Source organism: Eptesicus fuscus, chromosome 11, assembly GCF_027574615.1.
Source record: "Eptesicus fuscus isolate TK198812 chromosome 11, DD_ASM_mEF_20220401, whole genome shotgun sequence".
Lineage (NCBI taxonomy): Eukaryota > Metazoa > Chordata > Mammalia > Chiroptera > Vespertilionidae > Eptesicus > Eptesicus fuscus.
In genome coordinates, this window is record NC_072483.1 from 43141611 (window position 1) to 43159986 (window position 18376).

Genomic DNA, 18376 nt, shown 5'->3' on the forward strand with positions numbered 1-18376 from the left:
TAAGATTAGTGCAGCAGTCAGTAAAACAAAACATTTATTTTGTCCCAGTTTAAGATAAAATGGGATTGATTTTTCTTTTTATATTTCATATTGAGCTAAAGAATAAGGAAAGCCAGGTCTTAATAAATGCCAAGGTAATAATTTTATAATACAGACACTAAAACATGTGTGAATGCTATTATGTGGTTAAGAAGTCTATGAAGATGTACATATTTTATAAAGCAGTCAACTCATTGAAAGGTACTGATGTTTAAATGTGAAAGTTGAGTTGTCAGTTGAAAAGGAGAAACTGAGATGTTTGTGAGAGAGAAATTGTCAGGAAAGCAGTAGAACATTTCCTGGCCGTGCGTGCAGTCCTGCGGATTTGTCACGGCCATGATGAACCCAACAACCATTACCGTAGCACCAATGGGGAGCATGACACAGGACATAATCTTATCGGCATGTGTCCTCGGTTCTTCAGACAGTTTCAGATAACAAGCTGATGGGATGATAAAGATTAGGGGAGCTGCACAAAGCACACCCTGCGTATTGAAAATGAGAAAGGAGATAATGTTATCAGATGGAACATTCCTTGGACAGTTTTTAAAAACATTTACAAAATGTATTTGTCATTGCACATGGTAAAAGTTAGATAGGTTTGGTTAACTCAAACAAAGGAAAGAAAAAAAATCCCCAAATAAATTTAGAAATAGGGTTTTTCTTTTCTAGTGGCATATTTACAAATGAGAGTGAAATAAGAGTAAAAAAAAAAAAATATATATATATATATATATATATATATATATATACACACACACACACACATATATATATAGTAGATTAAAATATAATTCAGTAAAATAAAATTATATTGAATAAGATAAAATAAAATTATTAAGACTAGAAAGATAATCTGAAAATAAAAATGATGGTAAAACTGACTTCTGGAAAACTCTTGAAATTTTCCATATTTTCATTATATCATAATACCTTATACAAATTATTGTATATCTACTATGCCATTTAAATCTAAGAGATCTATTTGTCATTGTGTTTGAGAGGGAACTATTGCGATGCATGTAGGGCATAGCATCTTTCCTTTGTACTTGAGTTTGTATAAAAGTAGGAGCCTATTTGAAAAAGAATAACTATAACCCTAAGGGCACTCAACATGAAATCGTATTACTAAATCATCTTTCAAGTAAAATGAAACACATTAATTACCCTAGAAAACTGACAGTAGAACCTAAATTGTTACAGAAAACCGGAGAAGAACCAAGCAATACTGAGAGAGATGGAGTTACATTTATTACGCGCAGGTCCAGAGGAAAATGTCTCTTAAATTCTGGGCCCCAACATGGAGGAATTTTCCCTACTTATATGTTTTTACCTTCTTTGTCTCCCAAACATGGGGTGTTTCCGGTCCCCTTTGCAAGTTCTTAAAGAGCCCCTATGTGCTGGGGCCTTGAGACCTCAACCAAAGGCCTGGCCTGGTGCCAGCACTGATAATTTCATCCAGGGAAGGTTTAATGGCCTCTCTGAAGTGGGAGTAGTCTTATTTTCCTTATTATTTAAGCAAGCAAGCATTTACAGAAGCCAAATAGCAGGGTTAAAATTTCAAACAGCAGTTTTTATATAAGATGGATGCTTCAAAATGACTGTGACTCATTCGCCTTCCCCAACACTAGCTTATGGATAAGTCTAACCTGAGGGGAAATGTCAGATTGAAAATTATGAGTAGTGTTTGTCTAGCATACAAATACCAAGAGTTTTTTACTTCAAAGGAAAAGAAACTTTCCCCTGGAGGAGGCCAAATTTACACTAGAGACAGATTAATAGATAGCAGGCAGACAGCTCTGGTGGAGGGGAGGGGTATTGGGATGATGGAAGGATTAAGAAAAAAAGAAAAGAAGTGAGAGAACTCATGGACATTGAGATGGGGGGAGGGGAGAAGGAGGTGAAGGGAGGTGTAAGAATGCATAGAGGGGATAAATGGTGATGGGGAAAAAAATAAAAATATAATGTTGCCCAGCTGTGGCGGCTCACTGGTTGAGCATCAACTTATAAACCAGGAGGTTACTAGTTCCATTCCTGATTAAGGCACATGCCCAGATTGCAGGCTCGATCCCCAGTAGTGGGCATGCAGGAGGCTAAGCAATGATTCTTTCTCAACATTGATGTTTCTATCTCTCTCTCCTTCTCCCTTCCTCTCTGAAATCAATAAAATATATTTAAAAAATAAAATAAAAATATAATGTTAAAATTTAAGTCATTTAATAGATTTACTAATTCTATTAAATGTTAATTACATATATTAAACAAAATCTGAAACATATTAATGAAATATAATTATATAACAAACAATATTCTCTTAAGCCATAAAACACAAGTTGTTTTTTTTATAACTTATATTCAATAGCAAATGTGACATTGGTTTAGAATTAAAATCAAGCTTTCCATAAAATTTACGTTTTGCTATATTTGAAAAATTTATGAAATTTGTAAATATACAGGAACATAGAAAGGTGAATATAATGAAACCTTATACACATATAACCTATAATCTAAAATATTTTTGACGACACAGTATTTGGATAATTTTAAGTTTGAATTTTTTTCTAAAAAATTTTGAGCCCTAGCCAGCCTGTGGACTGAAGGGTCCCATATTCAATTCAGGTCAAGGGCACATGCCGGGATTGCAGGCTCAATCCCCAGTAGCAGGCGTGCAGGAGGCAGCCAATCAATGGTTCTCTGTCATCATTGATGTTTCTAATTCTCTCTCCCTCTCCCTTCTTTTCTTAAATCAATAAAAATATATTTTAAAAAAGATTTGAAAGCTTTTTGACACAGCTGTAGTTATTTGGTAAAATTACAGAAAATTGATTTTGAAGGTGGATGATGTAAAACATTTTATACCCTAAAAATGTTTTTAAAGAAAATATTTTCTTCATATCACCATTAACTAAAATTACTGGGTTTTATAATAAGTACCATCCTCATACCAGAAATATTACAACTATGATTCCCAAAGTATATTTATTTTTTTTTTTTTTACAAAAACAGCAAATGTACAGAAGAATGGAAATTAAAGAAGATATGTTATAAAATCAGACTAACCAGGCAGCATCTAAAAATCTGGGAATGAATAGGACTGACCACATTTCATGGAAAGTATTTCTACAGTCAGAGATATAAGAATGAGAAACTACTAAGAGGTACCAAATTGTATTCTAATTTAAAATATATAGACAATATAATTTTGCCATTCAAATGAATACCTACAAAGGTATATACTATACACATGGTTAGTTTTCATATGGTTAGAATTGAATGAATGATGGATTCCTTGAGCTCTATAGTGACACTTGAAACTGACATTGTTTTTTTAAATTATGGGAAATCCTAGATGACTCAGTGTCTGTGTTGATCATAACTATTTTTCAATATCTTGGAAATAATTTTAATTGTCAAAAAGACAATTAAAACACACACACACACACACACACACACACATATGTACATATGTATATGGAGAAAGTCTTTTCTCTCTGTAGGAACAAGCTATAATTCGTCTGGAATTGGGACTGTGAAAGTGCCATCAGGGTGAACACTGCCACCAGCTTCTGCTAAGAAGCTGTCGTCAGTTAGCATTCTGAGACTGTTCCAAACCTAACTTGCTGGGCAGTGCAAAGCATAGGTGTGAGCACGAAATTTGTGCACAGGAGGGGGGTTGTGTCCCTTAGCCCAGCCTGCACCCTCTCCAATCTGGGACCCCTCAAGGGATGTCCGATTGACCGTTTAAGCTCGATCACCCTGGGCTGCTGGCTCCCAACCACTCACCTGCCTGCCTGCCTGACTGCCCCTAACCGCTTCTGCCTGCCAGCCCGATTGATGCCTAACTGCTCCCCTGCTGGCCCAATTGCCCCTAACTTCCCTCCCCTGCCAGCCTGGTCACCCCTAACTGCCCTCCCCTGCTGGCCTGGTTGCCCCCAACTGCCCTCCCCTGCAGGCCTGGTCCCCCCCAACTGCCCTCCCCTGCAGGCCTTGTCCCTCCCAACTACCCTCCCCTGCAGGCCTGGTTGCCCCCAACTGCCATCCCTTGCCAGCTTGGTCTCCCCAACTGCCCTCCCCTGCAGGCCTGGTCCCCTCCAACTGCCCTCCCCTGCCAGCCTGGTCGCCCCCAACTTCCCTCCCCTGCTGGCCTGGTCCCCTCCAACTGCCCTCCCCTGCAAGCCTGATTATCCCCAACTGCCCTCCCTTGCAGGCCTGGTCCCTCCCAACTGCCCTCCCCTGCTGGCTTGATCACCCACAACTGCCCTCCCCTGCTGGCTATCTTGTGGCGGCCATCTTTGACCACATAGGGGCAGCCATCTTGTGTGTTGGAGTGACAGTCAATTTGCATATTACCTCTTTATTATATAGGATTCTTAAGCATTGAAAAAGTAGCAGTTAGACTATATAGCTTATGTTTGCACTGGAAGAAGGCCAGTTGGGTATCTTGCCTAGGTAGCCATTACTTTATTAACATATGAAAGCCCATTCTTGCTACAGGTTGTTGTGAGGACCCAAGATCAAATGTAAAATGATCAAGCAGTCCATCTGCTGTACTCCTCATAAAGAAGGGCAGTTTATTTAATCTATTTAATATGGCCATGATTCAGAATACACCACTGGGTTTGGAATAATTTTTTGAAATTGCTTTATAGGACATAAAAATACCACAACTGTTTCTTAAAGAGACAATAAAATATAGCCTTATTTATAAAGCCAGGACAGCATTTCATTTGATAATAACACTGTTGATGCCAGGGAATTTTGCAGTCTGCTATAGGGAAATAACAGAAGGTATTAAAGATTTTTACTGGCAATACAGATGGGAAAAGTATCTGAATTCTCCTACCTGAATAGAAACCTCTCAAATGATGACATGAAGCTGAAAACTAAATAAAAGAATGCTTTTAAATTTCGACTTTGGACTCATGAAATGTATTCCTATATCTTAAGAACGAACTCTGTCTTGGGAGGGCTTTGGTAGCTTGGACCATGGCCTGCTCACCCTCATGACTGGCTCTCTACACCTGGGCTCTCCCTGGGCAACTGGCTGACTTTTTCCCTCCCACTGTAAGCTGCACACAATGCTTGTTGGGCTGGTTACTCTGGCCGCAGGCACCAGCTGCCTCATCTTTTCTCTTTCTGCTGCTGCAAGTGGGAACCCCTAGGGCCCAATTAACACAGGTGCCTCTTTTCTCCAATGGCAGCATCAGTGTGAGATGTTACCAAGAATGGGACTTACATTTATTTTACTTGCTTCTAAAATGAATCTGTTAAAATCAAGGATGAGTTTGCTTTGGAAAAACTTGTCATTGTTGTCTATTGCCATGAAAACTATGAAATTAAAGGGAAGCTAAGTTCTAAATGAGGTTTTGCTTTTATTAAACAAGAAATATAACCCTGAATAATTTATCCTATTTTTTTTTATTATACTAAGTAACAGAATTTGGATAATTGTACAAATTGAAGGTCTGATTCTATTATACATCTCATCTGTGAAGATCATTATTCTACTTAGTGATGATTCAGAAGCCACAATAGAAAATAATTCCTAAAGTATTATAATTATTAACTAAGATAAAACATATTAGTTAAAAATTATTAGTTTAGATGCAAAGCTTTTATTTCATCTCATGGTATTCATTTTAAAACATTATTAAAATTTTTCCTATATATTATGGATTACTCTTACTTGTAAACTCAATGCATAGATTTTTAACTTAAAAAATGAATAGAGAAATGAACATATTTATTTTACACAATTTAGAGCCCATACTTTGGAAACCTCAGACTAGCATAATGATTAAAAATGTGGGCTTTAGGGTCTGAAAACCTGTGTTCAAATGTTGTAAACACAGTGACCTATTTAATCACTTTGTGCCTCAGTTTCTTCATCTGTAAAATTAATGCAGATGAAGGAAAATAGTGCATGCAAAATGCATGGCACAGAGTAAGTACGCAATACACATTAGCTCACAGTATTGTTCTGAAGTGGAACACAGCATGCTTTCATTACTTTTAGTGCTGTATGGTCCAGCCTGCATTAGTTATTGACAGAAATGATGCCTGACGTGACTCTATTAAACATGACAAATGTCCACACAAAAGGAAGTTGAGTGGAGACATAAATATGTTATTGTGTGTACCAAAAGATTTTTCATTGAAAAACATATGCTTAGGTGGTCTGAAAGAAAAGATCTTATATTTTATTAACATACAAAGTGCTTTAAAACTAGTATAATGGTGTTGGGTTATTGGATAATAACAGAAAATTTAGCACTCTTCTTTGATTTTTTCTTTATGAATATCTATATAACCAAGTTTTTAAAAATCTAAGGACCTACAAGCATGTTTTAAATTTAAAAAAATAAATAAATAGTCCTCTACAGCCAGCTCAGATCTTGACTTTATAACGGATATTCACCAAATATTTTTCTCTGATTACAATACCAGAATTCTGTCTTAACCACAAAAAATTTTGAACATAAGTACAATAGAGAATATTTAATGGGTTGAATGCTTACTATTTGTTATGTAAGTGTCAGGGAGATTAGCAATTAATAGAAAGTAATGGTCGAATTTACAAAAATAAATCATTCCTGAAGAATAAGTAACATGTGTGTGGCTTGGTGAACTTAAAGGCTATAAAAAATTGTTAGGCTATCAAGATGTGGTGAGTGGTCAGGCAGTTGATAAACATATTTTCTCTCATATCAAAATCTTATAATATTTTTAAAAAAGTGAACTCAAATGAGACAGGTCATGAAATAAGAAATAACAGAGCTGGTAATTATTATGTTGATCATCTCCTCAGCCTAGTTGAAGGATTACTATTACTGTCAACATCAACAATTTTTCAAAAATTTTATTTATTAATTAATTTTAGAGAGAGAGAAACATCAATTTATTGTTCCACTTATTTACACATTCACTGGTTGATTCTTATATGTGCCCTGACCAGGGATTGAACCCACAATGCCGGTATATCAGAGAAGGATGTTCTAAACAACTGAGCTACCTGGCTAGGGCACCAAAAATATTTTGTAACACTTAATTTCCTGGTGCTACACTAAACAATGTCCCTTATGTTCAGGAGCACTTGTAGAAATAGTTCTTAAACGGTGGTCCCCAAGGAGCAATTACCCATGTAGTAACTTGAGTTCTGTGATCTTAGCACTGTACCGTATATGTGGAGGATGGAGAAGGCAGCTAAATTCATTCTTGTCTTCAAAGCGCTTATAATTTGATATGGAAGGACAGCTTATGGATGTCTAAACAGTACATGATACAAGGTAATATATAAATTAGTACATTAAGGTAGCAGTTATCCATCTACATAAATCAAGGTTGGAAAATAAAATGATTTGGGGTGTAAATGGTGCTGGGAAATTTGGTCAGATATATGCCAAAAAAATGAAACTAGATCACAAACTTACACCATACACAAAAACAAACTCAAAATGGCTAAAGGACTTGAATGTAAGATGGGAAACCATAAAAATCCTACAAGACTCCATAGGCAGCAAAATAGCAGACATATGTCGTAGTAATATCTTTACCAACACAGTTCCTAGGACAATGGAGACTAAGGAGAAAATAAACAAATGGGACTACATCAAAATAAAAGCTTCTGCACAGCAAAAGAAACCATCAACAAAACAACAAGAAAGCCCACTGCATGGGAGAACATATTTGCCAATGCTATTTCAGATAAGGGTTTAATCTCCAAAATTTACAGAGAACTCATACAATTTAACAAAAGGAAGACTATCGATCCAATCAAAAAATGGGCAAAAGACCTAAGTAGACACTTTTTGAAATAGGACATAAGGCCAAGAGGCATATGAAAACATGCTCAAAGTCACTAATCATATGAGAGATGCAAATCAAAACTACAATGAGATACCGTCTCACACCTGTCAGAATGGCTATCATCAACAAACCAACAAACAACAAGTGCTGGAGAGGATGTGGAGAAAAAGGAACCCTTGTGCACTGCTGATGGGAATGCAGACTGCTGCAGCCACTGTGGAGAACAGTATAGAGTTTCCTCAAAAAGTTAAAAATGGAACTCCCATTTGACCTAGTAATCCCACTTCTAGGACTATATTCCAAGAAATCAGAAACACCAATCAGAAAGGATATATGCACCCTTATGTTCATAGCAGCACAATTTATAATAGCTAAGATTTGGAAACAACCTAAGTATCCATCAGCAGATGAGTGGATTAAAAAACTATGGTACATCTACACAATGGAATACTACGCTGCTATAAAAAAAGGGAACTTTTACCATTTGCAACAGCATGGATGGAACTGGAGAGCATTATGCTAAGAGAAATAAGCCAATTGGAGAAAAATAAATATCACATGATCTCACTCATATGTGGGATATAATGATCAACATAATTTGATGGACAAAAATAGATCCATAGACAAATGGCAGGGGAGGTGGGGGGGTTAGAGAGCAACCAAAGGACTTGTATGCATGCATATTAGCATAACCAATGGACACAGACACTGGGGCAGTGGGGGCTTGCCTGGGGTGGGAATGGTTGCAGGGGGTCAATTAGGGGGAAAGGAGACATGTAAAACTTAAGACAATTTAAAAAAATAAATAAAAACTAAATTAAAAAATGATTTGGGGTGAACCTACTAGGCTTTGGCCTATGCAAAATGAGGAAGTAGGCACAGGTTATTTTGAATTTTGTCCATTTCTCCCATGAGCTTTCTTTCCATTGCTGGTCAAATAGATGGTTCCCCAGTCCTCTGTGGTTTGGGAAGATATTTACTCCCTGCTTTCCACATACTCTGCTACAAGAAAATCTGTATAGTGTGTTCCTGACTGAATCTCCCACTGCCTTTGTCTGGAACTTCAAATCCAAGTGGCATCTGGAAGGAACAGTGTCTTGGACACTGACAATAATACCTTCACCTATCTCTCAACCCTCAATGGAGTAAGTAAATAATGACTTGGGATCCCATCTGTAAAAGTCAGCCCTCCATAATTCATGATTAATAAATGTTAAGTGCTGTGATTCTGAGGCATTATTCATGTCTCACCAAATGACAGCATTATCCTAGTTCCACAAGGTAGAACCAAGGAGTCATTCTACTTTTCTGTCCCCCTAATTGAATCTGTCACCAAATCCTGTCAATTTTTTCTCAAAAACGTCCTTGGGAGTTCATCTACTTCCCTCTGTCTTCTTTATTGCCTATATAGCAGCTGAACTTTCATGTTTATCTGTGAGCTCCATGAAAGCATGAATATTTTCTGATTTCCTCCCATTGTTAGATCATTATTATGTGGCACACGTTGAACAGGTATATATTGATGATTATTCAATATATACCTGTTCAATGAATAAATGAGAAGCTGCGATAAACCTTAAATCTGTGTACAGATTTGTACAGAAATGAAAGGAAAATAATAATTATAAGAAAGAATAAACATAAGCTAAAGGATAAAATAACTAATATGACTTGTAGGCCAAAAATAAGATGGACTAGAAATGAGGGTAGGTTTTTGAGTAAATGGTAAATAACTTTCCATGGAAGGCATAGGGTCAGATTATAGAAGCAACAGAGTTTATGGGAAATTGGAGATTTTTTAAGCAGGATGGTGATAAATTGGAAGGAAAAGTTAAATATGTATTAGTTGAAGCAAAAAAGCCAGTATTAATTCATATGTGATATGATGAGGACCCAGATTAGGAAGGTAGCAGTAGGTTTTACAAGAGAAAGTTTTAGAGAGAAAAAAAAAATTTTTAAAGAAAAAGAACTTGGGTCATTGTCAGTGAATGTGGGGCATGGATATCACTCTCTCCTCGTATTTTAATTAATTTTTCTAGACTTATTTTTACTTGGCAATGGAATTCCAGATGCATTAATTTATAGTTATTTTAACAATATCTACGTATTATAGGAAATAAAATATGAAAAAGTGCTCTAAACCTGGATGTTTAAACATCAACCACTTTGACACTTTGGATTGGACAATTCTTTGACATGGGGCCTGTCCTGCGCATTGTGGGATGTTTAGCAGCATCCCTGGCCTCTAGCCCTTAGGTGCCAGTAGCATCTGCCTACCCAGTTGTGACATCAAATATGTCTTTAGCCCTAGCCAGTTTGGCTCAGTGGATAGAGCGTTGCCTGTGGACTGAAGGGTCCCAGGTTCGATTCTGGTCAAGGGCACATGCCCGGGTTGTAGGCTCCATCCCCAGTAGGGGATGGGCAGGAGGCAGCCTACAATGATTCTCATTATTGATGTTTCTCTTTCTCCCTCTCCCTTCTTCTCTGAAATCAATAAAAAATATATTGTAAAAATACATCTAGACAATGCTAAATGTCCCATGGAGAAGGAAGGGAAAAATTTCCTCTGTTAGAGAACCACTATTCTAAAAGTAGAGTCCCATAAAGTGCATAATATCATCATTATTATAGGAAGAGATTAATGGGGGTTGGGGGAAGGAGGATCTATGTAATTCTTTCAACAATAAAGATGTTTTAAAATATCATCATTATAAATAGTTACTATTAAAAAACAAACACATTTTAAATTTACTTCAGAAAGTGAATTCTTAAGGAAAAATTTGAGGAAAACACATCTTATGTTAAATGTAAACATCATTTTTAAAGGGATGTTTAGAATGGAAGGAGTAAACCTTTAAATGTACTTACATTGAGTTCTAAAACTATTCCAAGGCAATCAATCAGCAATGACACGAGCGTGGCTATGGTGATGATAACCACTGTTACTATTACGTGGAACACTGATGAAAGATTCCCACCAAAAAACACATTGGCAATTACCTGCCAAATAAACATATTATTTAGAACGGGATTCTCAGACTCATGCAGGATTTATTAAGAGAGTATTTCATATCATGGCACTTAGGACTATATAAAATACTGCCAATCAAAATTTAAGCCATATGAATGTTGTACATTTTTCCAAGTACTTACACATAGACATACACACATCAATAACAAGGATTCTTTGTCGAACTATTAGACAGGAAGTACATAGCATACTAATGTGTGAATAAATATATTCCTCAAGTGTAAGAGAGACTTTTGAAAGTTGCCTATCATTCTTCCTTGAGTCCAACAATGTTACCTCTAAGACAATCCATAGATGCTACTGAGATTATTTGAATGACCTCTAAGAAAGAAGTTACCATAATTTTCTTTAATAATAATGGATGTGTAATATCCTTTACTGACAGGAAATTAGTTTTATGTAATCTAATCCTATTTGATACAAGTTAAATCTATTTTATCTTGCATTTCCTCAACATAAATGGAGAAAAGCTGATCACCATTTTCCACTGATACTTAGATTAGGAAATCAATCAACAATTAACTATTTAATATGTCCTATCCTGTGATATGTTGGCAAAGAGAAAATGTCTAGATGATTCCTATTCTAATTGGAGAGATCCAATCAATCTCATGAAACAAATAGTAATTGATTTGTGTCAGGATAAAAAAAGTTCAAATAGAACTTAGAACTAGAAGTAGCTTTATTTACCTAGATCTGTCTTCCTTATAGTAATTGGCTTTATAGCATTTCTGAAATGTGCTTGTTCTACCTTGTCTTGAGGTAGGGCTTGAAACATGGATAGGATTTAGAGCAGAATTATAAACTGATGCAACAGTGTGAAAAAGAACAACGAGGTAAGAACAGGAATGAAACCTATGAAGGACAAAGAGGAGACAGTCTGAACAGGGTGGTGTCTGCACCACAAAAAACATGAGCCAAGAATTGGAAATGGTAGAAGATTGCCATAGGGTGGGGAACCTTCACAAAGCCAACTCTCTAAGCTGTGATAAGTAAACGTCCTAAATAAGTAACATTCCCCATAGAGGCATACCACTGTAACCTTGGCAATACTTTAATGGGGATACTAATAACTTTTACTCATTTATGGTTTTACAATTGGTAATGTCTTTCCAAATATTAACTTGTTTAAGATTCATTTTTATAGAGGCCTCTATGATAGAACTGTAATTGTGGAAAGTCACTAGTGAGGCAGGATAGTGAGACACGCTTTTGGACACCCTTGTATGCGGCTGGCTACTTTACCTATAACTAAAAATGGCTGTGATTATGTTTTTACCAAAACATTGTATATTTGTGTGTGTGTGTATGCGTGTAAAAAAAGAAAAAAGAAAAAGAGAAAGGAAGTGAATGGGTGAGGTATATGCAAGATTCCTTTAATAGAGCCAAACTAAGTTTTTAAAAACAAACAAACAAAAAACAACATTCTTACAAAGAAATTAAGTAGTAAAGTTTAAAACATGTTTTACAAAATTATCTTTTTGCTAAGCAGTTGTTTATCTTTAGCCTAGCAGTTGTTCTGATGGCAGAGATCTTGATTTAGTTCTGTCTTCCTGTCATGGCAGCTAGAAAGGAAATACAAGTTCCAAGTATTGAAGACATAGCTGTGCAGGTGGAATGACTCAGACTGTCCACAGACAGTTCACCAGAAACCATATGAGGATGACCATCTGTTATTGCTCATCTCGAGATCAGAACTGAACCTAAAGTACTGGGCAGAAGCTAAAATAAAACCATTTCCTGCCTCCAACATTAGTTGGCAAAATTCTAAAGGCTCTTAGATTTTAAAAAATCAACATAAAGTTCAGTCTAGGACTTCATTATATTCAAGGTGGAGAACTGACCAGTGAGTTGCACATTTGCAGGTGAGGACAAGTGCTAACTGTGAAGGACCTACATAGTGCTGACCATTTCCTTATTCCATGTCCCTGTGCTGTTCCTCATCCCCAGCATTGGCAGAAGGTAAGCACCGCTCTGCCTCTAGAAGCCTGCCCGTTAGTTAGTGTGTTTAAGCTCTGTAGGAGTTTCACTTCACACATTGGAGCCGTTCACATGGTACACTGTGTAAACAGCGTCTAGGAATAGATCCTAAGACTAATCCCCTTTCAGTGTGATCCCTGAAAGAACCACTGTGAAGCAAGATCATGTTTTTTTGCTAACTGGTACAGTGGATTTTTAGCTAATTTGCATAAAGAACTCCGGACAAGCCATGTTCTCTAAATTTTATACAAAGAGGATTAGTTCTCTTTCACCTAATCTTCCTCCACAAATCCAGGTGGACTAGATAACATAACTTGGAGTTGATTTAAAAGTGAAATATATAGAATACTATTTATAATACAAATAAATTTATATAAACATATAAAATATATCCATAAAATGAATGGTGTAAATGGAATTTTGGGTTTCCATGGAAACGGTATTTTTGTTTTTAAAATATAAGAAAACTGATCAGAGTCTGTCCTATGGTGCCTTTAATACATGTTTACTCATAAAATATCTTAGCAAAAAGATAATTTTGTAAAACATGTTTTAAACTTTACTACTTAATTTCTTTGTAAGAATGTTGTTTTTTGTTTGTTTGTTTTTAAAAACTTAGTTTGGCTCTATTAAAGACTGGCATTCATTTTGGAATGCAGTTGTGTAAATATTTACACTTATGCTAATATAAACTAAACCAAATCTAACTTTAAAAAAATAGATCTTGTAAACACTGAATATACGTTTATCTTTAAACTGATTGAAAAAAATTTGGGGAATTTGCAGATTCAGATTACTTACAAATCTTTCTAAATTAAATGTAGTAGCGAGAGCCCCTAGATAAAGTGTTGGAAAGGAATTGTGCTTACCTCTCTCGTCACAAAGCATTCAATTGGGTACGTCAAAATGACAGTGACTCCATAACAAAACCTTCCAAAGGTTACCAGGTCATCATTTCTGCAATAATTTTCAAATAAGTCTCCTAGAGAATGATATAAAATAGATTTACTTAATAAATATTATACATTGATATAAATACCTAATAAAGAAGATAGTGGATATTTATTATATCAATGAAGCTACATAAACTTCATTTTATTTAATCCATAGGATAAATTGCAAATCTAAATATGTTTTTGAATTCAATAATTATTTAATTATTGTCTGATATGAAAACTAGTATATGCTCCACCTGAAGATGAATTAATCACTAGTAGTTTTCCTCTTATTCTCATTTTTTTCTTTGGTAGATTTGCTTAAATTTGTATCAACTTCTGAAAAGTATTTTTATCCATTGTCTTCGTACACCAGAATCAACTCCCTAAATTCTTGTGCATTGGTTTTATAAACTTGCTTCTGGTCTTTGTTTCTGGTAAGTGACTTCATTATTTTGTTAAAGGGTCTTTTAAAATAAACAAATTTCCTTTTGAAATGCTATTCATAGATCAAGGACAATCCTGAAAGGAAGAGTGGACCATTGCGTCTGGGGAGCTGAATTTCCTGTGTATCACACCACGGGGTCTAATCACAAACTCAGGCCACAGCAAGGAATTCCAAACATATTATCTTTCATGGTATCCAATGAACTCCAGTGTAAATGCACTGATTCAAAACTGAAAATATGGGAGAGTAGTATATTTCATTAGTCCCAAACTCAATGAGGGACCATATATACCTTGAACCAGTTCTTACTTAGAGACTGTATTTTCTCAGATACCTCTGTGATCGGAGGAGGGCAGAGAAGACAGGTCAGCAAAAAAAGTTTCCCAATACTGTAACAAAAAAAACTTTGGTCTGTGTATTTCCTAAATATAATACACTTACGTCTTAAAATTTTGGTCAGTTTCCATTAGACTGAATAGGAAATTAGTTCAAAGTCACACACTACTACATTGTTGAAAAAGAAAACAATACTTTTGTACTTTCTTCATTTAAAAAGCAAAATGACCTGCCTCTTCCTAAGACTTATTTCAAGTGACTCTTCTCTCTTCCCACTATCCACTAGAACAAATGTATATTACTTCCTGGTGTTTCTTTGGGGCCGAAAGGGATTAACCACAGAGCAGTAGTGGCAGAGACCTGTTTCAAGGTTGATAGAAAAGGTTCCAGCACTTTAAGAAAACAGGACAGACACTCCCCTTCACTAACCTCCACTAAAAAATGAGCCGACACCGGCTCAAAAGTCACTGGAAATGTCAAGAACAATCTAGAATTCTGACTGCCTCCTCACATGCTGAAATTAATCTACTGAAAAGGGAAGGGAAAGAAGCACACAGTTTGCACAAACAAGACCAGATCTGCCTTAGGTGAAATGGCCTGAAAAAACAATGTCAGCTTATTCTAGCTTGAGACTAAGTGTATTTTAGGGAATTATAGCTAGGGAAACCACACACACACACACACACACACACACACACACACACACACCAACCCTACCAAACCTGTCAGCTTTGTTATATAAAGATTTAATTATATCTGAGCAATTACCACTGTTAAATACACCAATGAGATGTGACCAATAAAAAGGGTTTGTGTGTTACAGAGAAGGCATTTAAAAACCAAGGTTTTGTATAGATTGGAGCCCACAGACCATTCATCTTGGCAAAAATAGTGATACGTGGCAATATTTTGAGAAGATTCTTAACAAGACTTTCAAGGGACTTTATTACTGCACTTTTATGGTGCACACATGTATTATATTTTTATTGCATTGAGCTTATGTTAATCACTCTCTTTTGAAACCATCTTTATTTCTCAAGTAATATCTGTCTTGAATCATAGTCACCTGTAACCTCTGTTTGAACACTCACCTAAGAGGAGCAGGCATCTAAGAGACAGCGTTCAAGGGGTCACACTCGACCAAAATGTGGTAAGCAGCAAGAAAAATGAAAATAAAATTGTACTGGAAGTCTGGAGACTTGTTTTCCACTTTGTCACCAGCCAGCTTGGGCAAGTCACTTCTGTTTGTGTTTTAAACAGGGGGTAAAGCTGGTTCTTCCACTTACCTTCCTAGAGTTTTAGTTTAAAGGTCAAATGAGATAATAGATCTGCAAAAGCTGTGAGAGGCATGAATCATAGCATTTAGCAGGCTGTCACACTGAATATTATACTACATAGATGAGGGAATGTGAGGGTCAAAGGAAGAGAAGAGGTGACCACTCAGTTGTTGGGCCTGGGTGAAAAGACCAGAGAAGAAAGTTTGGTGCGGTGCAGTGAGGTGAGGTTGGGGGAGGGAAGAGGCTGGTTTTGAGAATAACGATGTTTTGTGTTTAAGGCAAGAATGGAACAACTAAGTAGAAATGTCCTGCAGGCAAGAGGCTGAAGATGGCTATAAAAATTCTGGACTAGTAAAGATAATGAAAGTCTGCAGAGAATTTGTTAAGAGGAAAAAAGGCAACTTGCTTGAACCAATTAATGGGAGGTGGGGGTATAGAGGGGGAGGGATGAGAAAGCAAAGATGAATTACTTGGAGAGAAAAAAATTATTGACAGAGCAAATGATGGCACGGTAGTGCTCCTTTCTCTTCAGGAGGAAAGGATGTTCAGTGCTATTAAGTGATTCAGAGAAGTCCATGAGAATCAGAACCAAGAAGATTCTTAGCTTTGACTAGCTTTGAAGAGTGGGAGGATATTGCTGTTTTCAAAAATAAAGCTGCAGTGGAGTAGCAGAGAAGGAAACTAGAATTCAGGTACTCTGAAGGGAAAGCATGAAGGAGGGAGAATGGACTACAGAATTTTAGCAGTTTTTCCAGGCCATTGTGGCTCAGTGGTTGAGCATCAGGTTTCAGGCTCAACCCCCAGTAGGGTGCGTGCAGAAGGTAACAGTGTGATAATTCTCTGTCATCATTGATGTTACTATTTCTCCCTCTCTCTTGATTTCAGAGAGGGAGAGAGAGGGAGAGAGAGATAGAAACATCAGTGATGAGAGATAATCATTGATTGGCTTCCTCCTGTATGCCCCCTACTGGGGATTGAGCTAGGGCTATATATTTTTTAAATATATTTTTATTGCCCTAGCTGGTTTGGCTCAGTGGATAGAGCTTGGGCCTTTGGACTGAAGGGTCCCAGGTTCAATTCTGGTCAAGGGCACATGCACATGCCCAGGTTTCAAGCTCGATCCCTAGTAGGGGGCGTACAGGAGGAAGCCAATCAATGATGATTTCTCATCACCAAAGAACTTGTGTGCATGCATATAAGCATAACCAATGGACACAGAGACCAGGGGGGTGAGGGCATGAGCGGGGACGGTGGGGGGGGGGGCAATGAAGGGATAAGGACACATATGTAATACCTTAATCAATAAAGAAAATAAAATTTAAAAATATATTTTTTAAAAAAAAAAGTTTAGCAGTTTTAAAATGAGAAAATTAGGAAACAGGAGCAGCAGAGAGATAAGGAGGTAGAGGAAAAAATAGAAGAAAGATTTGTCTGAAGTAGAACATTGGGTATAATTGTACCCGAAATGAAAAGTGATAACACCACTCTATGTGAATACTAAATTATGGTAAGACCAAACTTCTCATTTTACCTTGGGTGAAGCCAGTAAATGTCAAGTATCCACATGTAGCAAAGAGAACACTGATAAACACAGAAACCAAGGTGGACACATGGATGATGCGGGACCACTTAGCTACTGTGCGTTCCTCCAAAGAACCATACACTAAGAAGCAGTTATGGTGGCAAATAAATGCTGCAAACAAACAACAAAAATGATTACTGAAACAAGCACCAGTGTCCTCTTTTTACTTCTGAAAATTCAGAGATGCATGCTACTTTGGAATGATGATGAACTGAAGTTCAAATATACTAATTTATGAGATATATCAAAAAATAATCTTTCTAGCAGCTTGGGGAATGAGAAATTTCATTCACATTAGGCCTGTGTAGTCTCTTCATGTCACTCTTGATATAAGCCAGGCCTATTCAATTTTCTCTCCCATTTTCCGTTTTCTAGTGGCCTTTCCAATCTTAAGGGAAATATAAACAACACTATATTTCCAGTCCACGGCTTCTTTTCCAATCTGTGATGTAACAGAGGCACTTTAGACATCCGGCCAATTCCTAATACTTTGTGTGCAAGGTTTTAAAGAAATCCATAACATTTGCTAGATTTTCAAGTGAAGAAAAAAAATGGCTTTCATGAATGTTCTGCATGAGAAAGAGACTTGTCCAAATGGAAGCAAATTTTAGTGATGAGTGAGAAAAGTTTGGGCCTAATTTTATGTTGGCACAAACTAGATCATATGCTGCTAATAGGATGTCTAAGACACAGGACATCTGTTCTCCAGACACAGATCTGAAACACAGCACTTCTTCACTGTACAGGAGACTCCATATTGAGAAAGAGCCTTTGAAACCATATACTCACCAAACGACATGACACCAACAGCCTGAATGGCATTGGGTTTTGCAAATACCCAGGCATCTTCTGTTTTTGGTCTAAAAGATAGTTAATTTAATGAATAATTAAACAGATACAAGCATAAGCATATCTGAGAACAAGGAATGCTGTCACAATATA

At 36.6% G+C, this 18376-nt stretch overlaps 1 protein-coding gene across 2 annotated transcripts in view; it reads right to left on the bottom strand.

Moving 5' to 3' along the window:
* Positions 1 to 230: 230 nt before the first annotated feature.
* Positions 231 to 18376, bottom strand: part of SLC38A11 (solute carrier family 38 member 11) — a 52081-nt gene continuing 33935 nt past the window's right edge. For both annotated transcript variants that reach the window (XM_008138622.3, XM_054723341.1), the window contains 5 exons: positions 18224 to 18294; positions 17384 to 17545; positions 13726 to 13838; positions 10714 to 10845; positions 231 to 524 (listed from right to left, as the gene is read on the bottom strand). In XM_008138622.3, coding sequence (XP_008136844.2) covers positions 231 to 524; positions 10714 to 10845; positions 13726 to 13838; positions 17384 to 17545; positions 18224 to 18294 — 772 coding nt within the window. The remainder of the gene's footprint in view (positions 525 to 10713; positions 10846 to 13725; positions 13839 to 17383; positions 17546 to 18223; positions 18295 to 18376) is intronic.